The sequence below is a fragment of the Chaetodon trifascialis genome, chromosome 1, assembly GCF_039877785.1.
Source record: "Chaetodon trifascialis isolate fChaTrf1 chromosome 1, fChaTrf1.hap1, whole genome shotgun sequence".
In the NCBI taxonomy this organism is placed as follows: domain Eukaryota; kingdom Metazoa; phylum Chordata; class Actinopteri; order Chaetodontiformes; family Chaetodontidae; genus Chaetodon; species Chaetodon trifascialis.
The window spans coordinates 26,762,256-26,777,730 of NC_092056.1; the positions used below are offsets into that span (position 1 = coordinate 26,762,256).

At 40.0% G+C, this 15,475-nt stretch overlaps 1 protein-coding gene across 1 annotated transcript; it reads right to left on the minus strand.

Annotated features, from left to right (window-relative positions):
* Positions 1–1,237: 1,237 nt before the first annotated feature.
* Positions 1,238–14,408, minus strand: dnaja2a (DnaJ heat shock protein family (Hsp40) member A2a). Its single transcript, XM_070963493.1, has 9 exons — positions 14,137–14,408; positions 12,736–12,795; positions 11,260–11,489; positions 8,826–8,906; positions 8,568–8,701; positions 8,267–8,463; positions 6,094–6,238; positions 3,910–4,037; positions 1,238–3,048 (listed from the first exon to the last, which is right to left on the minus strand). Exons 1-9 carry the CDS (start codon positions 14,386–14,388, stop codon positions 2,860–2,862), a joined length of 1,416 nt encoding a protein of 471 aa, XP_070819594.1. The 5' UTR covers positions 14,389–14,408; the 3' UTR covers positions 1,238–2,859.
* Positions 14,409–15,475: the final 1,067 nt, after the last annotated feature.

Below are 15,475 nucleotides of genomic sequence, written 5' to 3' on the forward strand. Positions count from 1 at the left end.
TTTAAATTGAAATGCAGTTTAATTAAATTAAGTTGTATTTTTTATTTAGGTTTTTAATCATTTTTACAATTTAAAGTTACTTGACTTAATTTCAATTGTATTTATTCATTTATTTAGTTTTCATTTTTTCCTCAGGGACACAGACCGGTCACCTGCACACAGCATGTGCCGCAGACATGGGATGCAGCAGACAGTGAGTGCAGCAGGCAGGCCTGTGCTCAGCCAAGGAGTTCTCTGTCCCTCAGTAAAAGCTGCTCTCAGCACCTTTATGAGTAGAGCTCTGAAGAGGGAACTCTTTGCTGTGAGTCCTGAGACTCCTCATGCTGACGTAGGCCCCTTTCTTCAGTTACTGAAAACTACTTATTGATCTTGAGCTTTGGGGCCCCCTTCATGTTTGTTTCTTGCCACAGATTGGTGGCATTTCTTTGATTTGTCTTAGAACTCATATCTTCCACTCTCTTGAATTTGCTCATTTTGTGAAAACTACTGAGGTTTAAAGGAAGTTATAACCCGAACCCTCAGCCGATCAGTGTACTCTGGGCCGATAGGTGGAAAACTTAAAAGGGCAATTAAACCCAAAATACCAGCATGATGAATAGAAATCACTTTAGCAAGAGAAAAAAATATTTGATTCAACCTCTGCTAATTTCATGTCCAACAAACACCCCCCACCCCCCCACCCCCCCACCCCCGACCCCAGACCTGCTGACTTCAAAATCCGAATAGAATAACTTACTATTCAGGCAGACTGCCATAGGGATGTAGTGATTATTTGCCTCTTTGACGTCCAACTTCAACAAAAAACATGACAGTTTTTGTTTGCAAGTTTTTCCATGTACTCAGATTACACTGAGGATGAGGGATCTTTTACTTTTATGGGGTGACTGACTGATCAAAGTTTTATGGAAGGAGATAGATCTAAACTGAGCATCACAGCATTTTGGTCAGGTGCTATTTGCTGTCCAGTTACTAAAAATAGTTGGCAAGCAATGCTGGCAGTATTTGTGGATTAGCTTCGTTACAGACACGTTGCCTCTGGAAACAGTCGATTTTTTTCAGTGTAATGTTTTGAGGCTCTGAGCACAACAATCCAGATTCTATGCAAAGCTGTCAGCAGCGAAGATGTCACATGTCAACATCAAACAAAATCTGCTTGGTTATTTAGCACCACTATTATTTTTATGTATTCTTTTGGATCATGAATGACAATAAAGAAAAGACAAGGGACCACACACGGTAGATGATATTTCAACAATTTATTCAACAACTTCATAGACATTTTCTTAAGAAGTGTGCTGCTTTATTGGATGTTTGATAAGTGCAGGAACCAAAGCTTTTTACATGCACATGGTCTCAGCACAGATACGGGCTATACATTTGTCATTTCACTTGTCATTTTTCTTTTTTAAAAATCACACAGCTTTGAATACAGCAGCTGATGAAACTTACCATCAACCAGCTCAATGATATACACAACAACCAATTCTCGGTTTGAATTAAAATATAAAGAACGAAATAAAATGAAGCACCTACAAAATAAAACAAAGCTGTAAAAATCCGAAACAAATCCTGTTAATGGTGCTGATTGGATGAGTCCATGAATACAGAGGCATAATAAATGTTTGGGGCACCTCTGGTCGAAATCTCTGTTACTGTAAATAAAGGCATGACATCATACAGGAAACATTCTTGTCAACGTTCTAAGTAAGATTAGTGCATTGCTTTTATTACGTCCAATTTTAGAGTGACAAAAAGAGGCACGCCATAGAAAAGTTTGGACACCCCAAAAGATATCAGCTCTCAAATAATTTTTATATAATAAGTCTCTGACCTTGATTATTTTATTAGGGCTATTGTTTGATCACAATCAGTTAGGGAAGGACAAGTGATTTCAAAGCTTTATAAATAATCTGACTCCTTTTCCAAGCAGCAGCCTAGCTCTCTGAAAATTGAAAAGTTGATGCTCACAAAACAGGAGGTTAAAAGAAGATGGTAAAGTACAGAAAAGTGTTTCCAAGTTGCCAAATGGGGTGTTATGAAGTACTGACCATGCAGGGTACCCAAACTTCTGCTCTGGCCTCTTTCACTTTTGTTATTTTGAAATGGTCAAAAATGGAAATAAAAGGACTAATCATGCTTAAAATAGTAAAGAAATGCATCAGCTTTCATTGTATGACTTTTGGAAAGCAGCTCATCCTTTACTCCCTTAGCCACTAACTGGAACAGAGATTTTGACCAGACCTTCGCATGCCACTGTACACGAGTCCAAGGATCTGCACGTTACATTTCCAGCTGCTTTGTCTGTATATGCACATCGGTTAGTTTTTAAATTAATTATTGTAAATACTATGAAAACAAAATGCAAGTCACACACTCAGCAAACAAGAAACACTCCTTTCTTCGATTGATCTGGAGTTCCCATTAGAGGGGGGGACCGGACTTCAACAGGGGTGACAGAGAAATAGAAGGGTGGGGGTTCACCTTGAACACCAGATCATAGTCATGGCATTAGTTAGGCATTCACTGGGGCAACCATTTGTTTTGATACATCTTAAATACTTAATATGCCTTCTACCTGAAGTTGCTGTTTGAAGTGTCTGAACCTGCTTCAGGTGCAGTGTGAAGTCTGTGGCTGCCCCAGAGGGAGTTCTTCAGACAAAGATCAAAATAATCCCAGAACACAAATCAATAACAATCAACAATTCCAGGTGCCATGACTCCATATAATGTTTATTTGATCTGTGTCTGAGGAACTGCCGAGCCTTTTCAGTCTGACCTACATCCTTGTTTACTCTGCAACTCATACATTTTCTCCCCAAGCAGAACATGGGTCATGTGTGTATGCAAGAGAGTATGAGACTACTGGTGGGCACACTGTACCCCGGGCCCGTGGTGGCCGCCCTCTTCATCAGAGCTGTCATTGTAGGCCTCTCTGCGGCTCCCCGACGTCGAGCTCTGGCTGACGTCATAATCCTGCAGGTCGACCTCCTCTGTGTCTCCAGTGATGATGGGTGGCTCTGATCGTGAGGGCAGCATGTCCTCCAGCTCCTACACATGAGGAACATTCATCAGGATGCAGCTTAAACAGACAGCCTCATCGTGCTTTCTAACCACGCTGTAGTGCCGAACAGTTGTGGGACCGAGAATGCAGTGCTACAGAAGGAATTCAGCTGTTAATGATTCAGAGGACAACATCTTTAGGGAGAATATGAAGCATTACTGCGTGAATGGAAGTGCTCAATAAGTAACCTATTTATGGCCAGAATAGCTCTAATCTCTGAATGGAATTACTGTTGTAAATTTAGCTGCAAATTCTTACTTGTGAAGGCCAAAGCCTTCTCATTAAAAACGCTGCTGACATGTGAGTTTACTCGCTTTCATTGATCTACATTGTACAACCCTGATTCCAAAAAGGTTGGGATGCTGTGTAACGCATCAAAAAACACAAACAAACAAAAAAACAGAATGCAATCATCTGCAAACTAACCGTGTTTACCTACATCAGTTTCACAAAGTGTCCTTGAGCCCATGTAGTAATCTCCTTTATCCAATCATGTGTTCACAAAGTGGTGAACTTCGCTCCATCCTCGCTTGTAAATGACTGATCCATTCCAGGATGCCCCTTTCATACCCAACAATGATACTATCACCTATCACCTATTAACAATAAACATGTCTACCTGTGGAATGTTCCAAACAGGTGCATTTGGAGAATGTTCTTTTTTCATAAAAAAATAATTCCCAAAAAGAGTGAAACTTACAATTACTATCTCTCTCTCAATACTCCAATCAACACTAGTAAAGTATAAAGCAACAGTTGTTGTGAATGCCTGTATTCTCATGGTAATGTGCTTAATAAAACCAGAAGATAACACAAATTTTAAAAGTTAAAAGAGTCACATGTCGTACCGCTAGTTTCTCGGGGCTGATCCAGTTGTTGTCGGGGAACTGGACATCAAACTTGATATACAGATCTCCCTTCTCAAAAGGGTTTCGGTACTGTGGCATGCCTTCTCCTCGCACCACCCTGACTGAACCTGGAAAAGATGCAGCATGTTAAAACACAGGCTTTATTCATAATTTACCATCATGAAATACTTTCTACTAGCCCAAACTTATTCCTGCAGCACGCTGTATACGGCTATACGTCAACGTTTTCTGCGCATAGCACTGGTGATACAGATGTTGAAAGTTTTGTTGTACAGGCCAGAAAATTGCAACACCATATAAATGCACTTGATGAACATGTCCTGTGGTACACTGACTGTTGTACTAATACAATGTAGAAGGTTGGTGCTATTATCCCTGGCTCCTGCAGTCTACATGTTGAAGTTTCCTTGGGCAAGATACTGAACTCCAAATTACCCGATGAGCATGTGGCTCCTTGCATAGCAGCCTCTGCCACCAGTATATGAATGTGTGTGAGTGGGTGAATGCTGGCTTGTGTTGTTAAGTGTTTTGAGGGGTCAGTGAGACTAGTAAAGCAGTACATAGAGTCCAGTTAACATAATATACTTTAGGATTTCACATTACATTTACTAATTAACCTATATCAGTGTTTCCCCTACCACTGTACAGGCCAGGCGGGCCGCCAGGCCAAGGAGACCCCCCCCCCAAATTCAATAGGCCAAAAATAAGCCACCTATCCATTCATTCATAAATCAATAATCATTTACATTTAGGAGCGCCTCTGTGCAGCGCAACGCAAGTCAACCTGCTTCGTTGCCTAGCAACAATGCAAGCACCGCTGCTGAGAGCGCGGGCATATTTTATGGGATGTTTAAAGATTGTAGCTAGCTAACTATGGCGCCACCGAAGAAAAGAAAAAATATCGCAGGCGACAGACAACTTACCCTACATTTACACATGGCAGGGTGTTTTGAAAACAGATATTTTGGCTCCTCCGTTTTCAAAAATAACATCGTGCACACAACATTGTTGTCAAAAATGTTGTTGTTTACATGAACCCAGATAAACACACTTCCAGACTAAGGAGCCAAAGAAAATACATGAAGGGAAAGTAACAGACGCAACTCTAAAAATAATGACAGGTGCAGGTGAGACGGAAGAAAGGTGGGCAGATTGCAGTGGAGAGGGGGGCTGCTCGAGGAGCATTACTGCTGCTGACACCTGTCCGACGGGTGACCCCGCTCCGATTGACCACCGGCCCGGTCCGACTGGTAACCCAGTCAAAAAAAACAAAAAAAAAAACCAGCTAAACACAGAACATCTGGCTGAGATACCAAATGGCTTAATAACCATAAACACAGCCCTTGGTTGTACCACACTCCCCATGGTAAGTTTCCAATTTGTTGTTTAGCTTATATTTTTGCTCTGATTGAGCTTCTTTTTTTGGTAAGCAATAATGATGAAAATAACACAGACAATAGGCTAGTTTTCCACTAGAACCACTAAGGGGTCATTTTTCCCCAGGCATTGTCAAATGTATGTAACTTTGTTATAATAAAACAAATAAAAAATATTTAAATTATTTATAACTGATAGAATCTCAATTATGTGTAGGAAATTCCCCTACCACAATGCCTTTGTGAAGTTCTTCTCTTAAGATATGCTGACTTCCATTGCTATTTGAGTGAAAAGAGATAGAATCATGTTTTGAGTGGAGTATCCCTTGTTTGTAATTCTGTCACCTAAATAAATAAAGACTGATCTAAATTTTAGGTCATAATGGCCACCCTACCATAGAGTCATTTTTCTGATGAGAACAGACTCGTGACATTTGTTTACTGGAATATGTTACTGTTACACCGGAACTCTGCACAACCCTGCTCACACACTGGATGTGCTTCATATTTCTCATTTCATTTTCATTTTAAAACAGCATTTTAAACTGAAAACGATCTCCATCACAGCATTTCAGATGGTCTCACACACACACATTGCAAAGCTGTATCTCACAATGCTACTGTGCTAATTCCATTCATAGCACAGACTGTTCCTTTTCCTAGCGCTGTATATGTTCACGTCAACATACATTTACGCTACATGTTGCACTGCAGTCTACAGTCCTGCTACATTATGGCTTCAGTACGGTCCCATGAAATAATGTTAAAAATACAGATGAGTGTTAACCTGGTTCAATGACTTTGCCAGCTGGGTACTTCACAACGATCTGTCTTCCATCTAAGTGTTTCAGCATAAACTGGAAGCCGCACAGCGCCTCCACCAGCCCAATCTTGTGGTTCATGAACAGGTCATTACCATCTCGCCTGAATGTCTGAAAATTGAGAGAAAGAGATGGTTAAGAATATTGGTTCATGAACATTTTATAACCTTGGAGTTTATAGTGTTATCATGGACTTGGTGACCACTATCTTCACACAATCAACAGTCAACACGCTACCTGCTGGTGAAAAGCAGCATTGCAATGGTGCATTCATTAAATTATCCTTTTAACTGTAATGTCATCATGTCAATTTTGCAGCACTTAACAGAAACATAAGGCACTTGTTGGGCTGCTTTGCATGGATCCCTCTGTTCAGTTTGTCTTGTATAAATTTCATATGATTGAGGTCAGGACAAAAGGTAGACCATGGTAATGATTGTTCTTCCTTTAATTCCTGCTAACAAAGACGTGTGTCTGAGATCATTATCTTACTCAAGAATCACGCATGGCCCAAGCACTCATGAATGGCAAGCTTCTCATGTATGCTTGGTGTACTTGTTAGCCAAGAACACCAGACGAGCCACACACTTCACCCTAACCCAAGATTGACCACCGCTTTCATTCCAACCCATGAACAGCATGTGAGCACTATGTGAAGAATTTGGTATGTCACAGATATTAGACAAGCCACTCAAGATGTGTTGGTGGGCCTGACCTCAGATCAGATATGAACTTCTCTTTTATTAACAACTAATTTAACAATAACACTCAGCTAACCTTGAAATAACTGGTGAAAAAAACATGAAAAAACCTAAATATACTGACATACAGTGGCCCACGAGCTTCTAGATTCATCGTGGCAGATATTCACTCATGTAACTCCATATCCTAAATCTGCAAAGTAAAGCACTGCACTGTAGACAATCTGGTTTCCAGCACTAAGACAGAGGTTTGAAGCACCACCAACTGGACCCAACTGCTGTGACAAAGAACTCATTTACTTCAATAATCCTGGCATAGAAACTGCACATCACTAATTTCATCAACCTGTGAGGAAAATGTGATTTATGATGAAACTGGTTTTCAGAGAGGATAGCAAGTACGTGTAAGAGCTATTCAATACATGTACGACCATGGCTTTCTGAACTCAAGATGCAGTACATATGACTTTTGTTAAAATCAACAACAAATACAAAAACACAATGCTAATTGCGAATCCCCTATGTGTTGACATACAGCAGTGCACCACATTATCATTCCTTTTAACAGTGCAAATAATAATAATACAGTCAAATGTAGGGACACCCAATGGACCGGCCACCTCTCTCTTTCACTGTCCAAGCAAATATTATGACTGCACATTTTTTTCACAATTGGTGACAGAATGCCAAATTCTTCAAAAACAGCTAAACTGAACTCACAGTTGGTAGTGCTAAGGCAGGAGATTACACTAATTAAAGTTTATATTTCAGATCTAAATGTAAGGCAGGCAGTCATTACACTGCTTAAAGTACAATGATGAAAAAAATGAAATGAAAGGAACAAAGGTGCTAAGGAACAAGAATAGCAGACAACAGTTGTCAAAGAGCATGCAGAGACTGTGACGTGACATCAGTAAGCTGTTCAAGTTTGGCTTTCACTAAGAAGCAGCTGTGAGAATTGTTCAGCTATATTCGATGATGGCAACATAAAGCTTTATTTAGAAAGGTCTTCCATGGACTTTACAACAATCTATCGATAATCTGTTTGCACATCTTTTGCTGTTTAGCTGCCTCATTGCTTACCACTAGGCAACTCATTTATACAGGCACTAAAACATACACTGAAATAAAAAAAAAACAATAAAAACTTTTGTTGTAGTAGCTGATCAAAAAAACAATAAATCTATGCTAAACTGGAGAGATGAGTAAAAAACTAACTTCACTACTATAGAGCTTATTGTACAGCATGTACACAGTTCAGCAGAAGTTGTGGCTGGGTGAAGGAAGTTGACATAAAACTATGGTCAGTGTTTTATTGGCAGGAACAATTACTAACTTACACATAATACTTCAATATGAGCAGAACTGTGTCCTACAGAATAAATCATAAAAATGAAATAAAAAGTGCATGGGGAAACAGAGTGACTGGCCTACCTACCTCGTTATCTTTTTCCTGCAGGACAAGAACTATATCCCCAGGCTCGACACCAGGTGCCTGGTCAGCCTCTCCTCCAAAAGTTATTTTCTGGCCATGCTTCATGCCTTTGTCCACATGTACCTCCAGAATCTTCACCTCCTTCACAACCTTCTTTCCCTCACATTTTTTACAGCGGTCTTTCTCACTGATAACTTCACCTGGAGTGGATTAGAGAAAACAAGGTGAGGGACCTAAGGAGGCCGAGCCACAATAGCACACAGAAGGAATGCCTCAATGCAGTTCAGATCACTATGCTGCTTACCTTCTCCATTACAGTCAGTACACACAGACTGCATCTGTTGGACCATCCCTGGGGCTAGCTGTCGGATCATGATGCGCATGCCACGCCCCCGACATGTTGTACACTTTTGTACAGCGCCCGTCTTGCCTCCCTGCCTGCATACACAGAGCCAGAGATGGAGTAATTGTTGGAAACTTAGGAAATAAGACAGGGTTAGCAAAACATCAGCACTGCAATACATAATGTGGACTACAGGACCATGCTGGTTATACAACTTACCCATTACAAGTGCTACACAGTACATTCTTGCTAAGTTGAAGTTTAGTTGTTTTTCCATTGTAAAGGTCCTCCAGTGACACCCTGTAGAAAAAGTGTGATGTTTAGATTCTGTTAAGTGACACAAGAGAGAAGACCAGGACTCCAACAACTTGTGCGTAACATAAAGGACATTTTAACCTAATTCCATTTACAAATGTATGCACTTAAGTCCAAACAATTTAACTCAAGCAGCAGTGTATAACTGCTGGAATTTCCCCTTGTGGGACTAATAAAGGTATACTGAATTGAATTGAATAACCCTGATTCCAAAAAGTTTGGATGCTGTGTAAAGTGCAACTAAACCAGAATGTGAGCATTTGCTAATCCTCTGATGTACATTCATGTGAAAACAGTACAAAGAGAACATATTTTATGCTTTACATCAACTTTATGGATTTTTGTAAATATATGCTTATTATAAATTTGATGCAGCAATAGATTCTAGACAATGCTTCTGATTTCACCAGAAGTGCTGCAGTGTGCTTCAGAGGTGTCCCAGAAGTGACCCTCCTTTGGTCTGTTTTTGATGGATGGATGACAGAGCTGATTGAGCCAGGCAGGAAGTCAGACAAGGGAACGGTGTAGAGAATGTGGTCAATTTTCAAAACAAACACCCTGGACAGACTCCCAATCATACAGCAACAATAACAACTATTAAAACAGACAAAAAAAGGAAGCCATTTAACTCTGTAGCCTACTTACTTGTATTTACACGCTGTCATTAACAGTGAATGCACTGCTACCCTGCTGCATAACAAGCGAGTGGGTGTGTTGATGAAACTGCATGGAGTGTACCTGCTTCAAACGCTTCTGCTTTCCTGTAAATTGCTTTTCACTCTTTTACTGACAGTGCAGATATGTCCAAACACATGTAGTATTCATATCAACATAAACCAGCCACCATTACGGATGAGTCCTCCTCCTCCATGCTCTACATAGGAGCTACCGCTCGTCTAAACCAAACACATCTGATGTGGACAACTGTGCTACATGAATGAAAAGGAAGCTCTGGACAATGTCTGGACCTGATTCTGTGGACACTGCCCAGGAACATATGAGAAAACAGCTTTAGTGTCTCTGCTATATATCTGGGGCGGGCAGCGCGATGTAGCAATCCGGCTTCTTCACAAGGTCACATGATTCGGGCAGCAGGACCGCTTACTATGTTCTCACATAACCTGAGATCAACAGCTGGTGGCAATAATGAAAGAATGTTAGTTTTACTGATTTGAGTCTTTTGTTTTTAAACTCAAGTGTTGTCTCATATGAGGGAGTTGTTTTTGTTTGGATGGGAGTTCCAAATAAAAGACGTATGGGTATTTTAAACCTTTTATTTGAATTGACACAATTACTATACCATGATGTATACTGTTAGTGTGATATAAAATTACTCATACTTTGATCAAAAATTTTGGCCATTTCTTACACTCCTAGGACAACAAAAGACTGAATGTTGAGGAATGGTGAAAATCAGGTGTTTTTTCATTCCATAGGTAAACTGGTTCGATGGTAGCAGGCAGGGCTGTAAGAAGGAAGGATGAGGCGAGGTTCACCACTTTGTGAAAGTTGTTCCAAAGTGTCATTTGTCTGAAATAATTCATAGAAGGAAAACCTGATGTGGAAACTCAGTGAGAATAAGTGTCCGTGTGACTTGATTTTCATGATGGACATTACCATGAACCTCTGAGAGCTTAACCTCAAGCTGCTCAGCTCTCTGCTTTCAAATATGAAATCATTTGAAGTGAAATTAAAGTTGTGGCAAGTTCAACTAGAAAGAGGAAACACTGTGACATGTCACTGCTGTGACATCTGAATGTGTGAAAACTCCTTCAGGCATTTGGCAAGAGGTTTCAGGACATGAAAAATAAATAAAAGGAAATGAACACGTTTGCTAAGCTGTGTAATGTGGAACCAGCTGATATGCCTGACAAACGACAACACCAAATCATTGAGCTGCAGAGCAGCGACCTTCTACTGTGAACAGCTCTTTTCAAAACTGACTTTTGCAAAGACTTGCTTCTGCTCAAGACTGACTAACCCCAACCTGGAAAACCCACTGCTTGTAGCAGCAGCATCATCATCATCATCATCATCATCTCTACCACCTGACATCAGACGCCTCACCAAAGAGAAGCAGTTTCCAGCAATTGCAGTGTGATATATGAGTTCAATTTCTCAGTATGGCCCTGGAAGGTTGTTATAAAAATTTAAATGGCCCCTGATAGGAAAAGGGTTCCCCACCCTTCTATTAAGGACATTTTCAAATGGGCTCAGGAAGTTTGTAAAACAGCTGTGAGTTCAGAGAATTTGTTAGCAAAGGATTGCATTCTGTTTTTATTGTTATACACAGCATGCCAACTTTTTTGGAATCGGGGTTGGACAAGCTTGGTCTTACTTGAGTGGGTGGACCATGTCCTCTCCTCTCCTCCGACCTCCATTCCTGGAGCGACTCCCCTGGCCACCCATGAATCCAAAGAGTCCACCGCCAAAGATGTGGGAGAAGATATCGTCCATCCCTGGACCACCCCCACCTCCTTCCCGCAAGCCTTGCTCACCATAGCGGTCATAGAGTTCCTTCTTTTCAGGGTTGGTCAGAACCTCATAGGCAAAACTGATTTCTTTGAACTATGTTTTAAGGACAGAAAAAAACAATGAAAAACGTTACAAGATGCTATTTCAATTGTCAGAATCACGCAGCCACACACCAAATCAACATCAAATTACAATGACTTCGCTGACTAGAAGATACGCTGGTCATTTGCCAGCTCAGGACCTTGTAAGATTTCCAATAATCTTTCATCTTAGCTCTGGTGGGAACAAATGCAACAACATTCTCAAACAAACATGCCCATGGTTGCAATATCCTTACATAAGGGCAATTCCACACCTAAACACATGCCCTGTCACTCAACAAAAAAGTACAATTACACCACCTACTTTGAACTGGTCATTTCATTCATGTTCAAGCATGAAAATTAAAACACTAAGGCAAAGGATAGCTAAGACCACAAGAAAACATTACTTCAAAGTTGAATCAGCTCCTCTCTGACATTATCTCAGTAAAATCTGCTTAAATACCAGTGTTTTACCTAAAACAAATACTGTCTCCAGACTTAATTCCCTGATGCTGCCATTTCCTATAACTAACAATGCAATCCCTTGTTCAGAAAATGGCAGTCAGCCATACGGGGAATGATGGAAGAGATACCCTTAATTCTCAAATTTCCATAATTATTACAAAAGTGTGACACAAGTTAATGACAATATTATGTGGAGCTTTAGGGGGCTTGTGATAATGTTGTAGTGGGGCTCACAAATTTAACTGCATGTTCAAACACAAATTAATGACAGTACCAAGTACCAAGGCTTTCACCTCAATGTAAAAGAAAAGTAAAACTAAGATGTAAGGTAATTATAGAAAATTATCAGCACTAAAAAACACAGAATCAGATTAATGCTTTAGGTACACCAAATATGGGGCATTTGGACTTCACACTGTGGCTGTTTTTATTTAGCAATTCATCTATTATACAGTGTAATCCACTGTAACAATACCAAAAATTCTTTTGTAAATTGCAAACCGACCACCCCCTCTCCTTTTCTTTTACTACACTGGACTTTGTAAGGTATGTTATATAATATCACCTTAAGATATCTTAAGAAAATGTTAAGCATTAGGGAAGAACAAAGCTTTGGTTCCAGTCACTCCCCCATAAACAACAATGGTCGTACATACCACTCAAACCTATTTTACAAGTAATTCTTGTTTGCTCTCACTTGATTTTAGGCAGAAACCACACTCCCCACATACTCTTAAACCCTCCCATAATGAATGAATAGAAGCCAGAGTACACCTTCCCAAATGTCTTACCTTGTCACCAGCATTCGGGTTCTTGTCAGGGTGGTATTCTTTAGCCAGTTTCCGGTATGCCTAGGAGTACATAAAATAGGGTGCCATATTAGCTAATGCCATTCTCATTGAAGACATACGTCATTTACTGTAATCACACACCGGTGTGACTCAAGAACATACGAAGGAACTCTATCTTCTATCAACGCAAACACACGTGCCTCCCTGACTGAACCAGATGTTAAAGCCGGCACAACGCCACCTGTAACGGCGTCGCACTTATACATAACGTGGAATTCGTGTAGAATGGGTTACCGAGTAATTGTCCATCAGTTTCCTAAAGTGGCGACAGCGTTACTCATCACTTTAAGATAGACTACAACCGTAAAAAATGGCAGTTCAAAATGTCTGACAATTTAATCGCTAGCTAACGTTTAGGTTAACTTGCGTAAGTTAATTAGCATATCTTGCTAACACTTGTCAAAGATGGCGTTACGATATCAACGTAATTATCAAAGACAAGCGGCTCATATTTCGTCAAATGACGTTAACTAACAAACTGGAAACAGAGCTGACTACTGTTAAATACTGGACACCAAAAACGTGAAACCAAGGCAAACTCACAAGGATATGATTAAAATGACATGCTATGTGTAGTCAGCTAGCTAATGCTAGCGGAGACTGGCCTCCACGTTAATTATTTTACTTATCGTTTAACGTTGACGCTGTATGCCACACACTGACTCGCCTAACGTTAATGGAAAAACATCCAGGCTCCACTGCAATAATGCCAATAAAAGATGACGCGTCTTATTGACAAAGGTTAACATTGCTGTACGGCCGAATCGCAACAGCAGGCTAGCTAATCCAAAGATCAAAACTCAAGTCAGCTTCCTATGACTATTTAATCATACTCATTAGACAAATGTGCGTCTGTCGGGTAACGTCATCTAGCTGATAATAGTTTCCAGCCGGTGAGAAATACCAACCAAGACCTCTTTCTACAACCTTCGACAGACCTAGCGTTCACTAGCTATATGACAAACACCTGAGCTAAAGCTAACGTGAGGTCAATCACTTGATTCGTAACGTCACATGCTAGCATTAAGTTACACGAAACCTCGCTTAATGTTAATGTTACTCACGTTATCTGCCCTGTTTAAAATAACAATACAATTTTAGACTGGTCGTAATTAACAACTGAAAAACCACCAAATTTCACAAAATCCAACGTTACAGCCGCATCGTCAGACGAACATCCAGGCCAGTTAGCTTGCTAACAGTCTAGCTAAACTCACAGCTAACATTAGCTAGCGGCACATAGCAACGCATTTCCTGATTGTAGCAACTTTAACATTTCGAAACTCGAAACACAAACGTAATGTCATTTCGTGGTTTCTTCCGCGTTTCTTGTATCATTACCTTCTTCAGCTCATTTTCAGATGCGGATGGAGACACTCCGAGAATGTCGTATAGTTTTGTGTCGACAACAGTCGCCATGGATGCTGTGTGTGTCGCTTCAGCAGGGAGGTGGATGGACAAAGAGAAAGAGCCGGTGGAAAATGTTTTGCTCGCCTCGTGTCTCAGTTTCCGGTAAGACGCTCTGCTTGTCCTCTGCTGCCTCCAGGCTGCTGGTATGCTGAATGACTGCTGATCTGATCCACCGCCACACATACACTATAGTTCATGTCTTATGTCGCCCAAAATCATCATTAAAAAATATAGTATACGCATGTCTACTAAATACGAAATATCCTGCTCGATAAACCGCATGCAACACCTTATCAGTGAAGTGGATTAAATTATATAATGCATCATTTTAACTAACATTAACATCAGATAGCCGTCCATTACCATTACAACATATAATAATACTAAGTCATCTGCTTGACCATTGAACATTTAGCAGAGAGATTTTTATGGTTTTGTATTGTGCACATGGGCGTGGGACCCTAAACACCCTCAGGTGTGTGCATGCATGTGTGTGAGCGCCTCTGGTGTGCTCTCTGCTTCTGCTTCTGTTTGTGTTGGGGAAATTATATCATGTTTTTGTTCTGTCTCAATATGTTCTACCCGTTTGTTTTTGAGGACTGCATCTCAGTTCAATTAATGTTGACTGACTGGCCATCATACATTTGTTGTAACAGTGATTAACGTGTGTCTAACAGAATAAGGTTTATTGTTTGTTCATATGTTAGCTTGACCTGAATAGCACTGTAGATATTGCAGTTTATTTTAACTTGTAAAACAACAGCCTAATCCAACATCTCTCATTACATTCTCACAACTCAAAATGATTCATTCTTATGATTTTCAGTGCTTTTACTGTGAAATCTTATGGAATCACCAATTAATATGAATTTAATTTTGAATTCAGTTCATGATTTAAAACCTCTAATTAATGAGTTATGCCTTCCAAATCTAATTTAAGACATTTCCACTGCTAACTTGATCCAACTTCAATTAAGGATTTTTACATTTTACAAATGAAGATATCATAATGACACTTTTTGACAAAAAAAAATTAGGATATTTCTTGTCACAAAGCAGCTCTTAATCTAGTAATGCTGACTACACAAAACCAGGCTTTGAATTCTGTTATTTGAATTCTAAGTGGTCAGTGGTTCTTTCTTTAAGGATATTTGGATTGAAGATTTTACATCTTAAAGGGAGCTCTGACATTTCTTATTTAGCAGATATCTTCTTCTGATGAATGGGGTTGTATTTACAGTCAAGATGTCATTCATCATACATCTGACTA

Excerpts from the sequence above, each read along its gene's own strand:
- dnaja2a (XM_070963493.1), bottom strand. The coding sequence starts at position 14,388 with ATGTGTGGCGGTGGATCAGATCAGCAGTCATTCAGCATACCAGCAGCC. Across the intron at positions 8,907-11,259 it reads GACATGGTCCACCCACTCAA|GGTGTCACTGGAGGACCTTT; the intron begins GTAAGACCAAGC and ends CTTTTTCTACAG. Across the intron at positions 6,239-8,266 it reads TGCAGGAAAAAGATAACGAG|ACATTCAGGCGAGATGGTAA; the intron begins GTAGGTAGGCCA and ends CTCAATTTTCAG.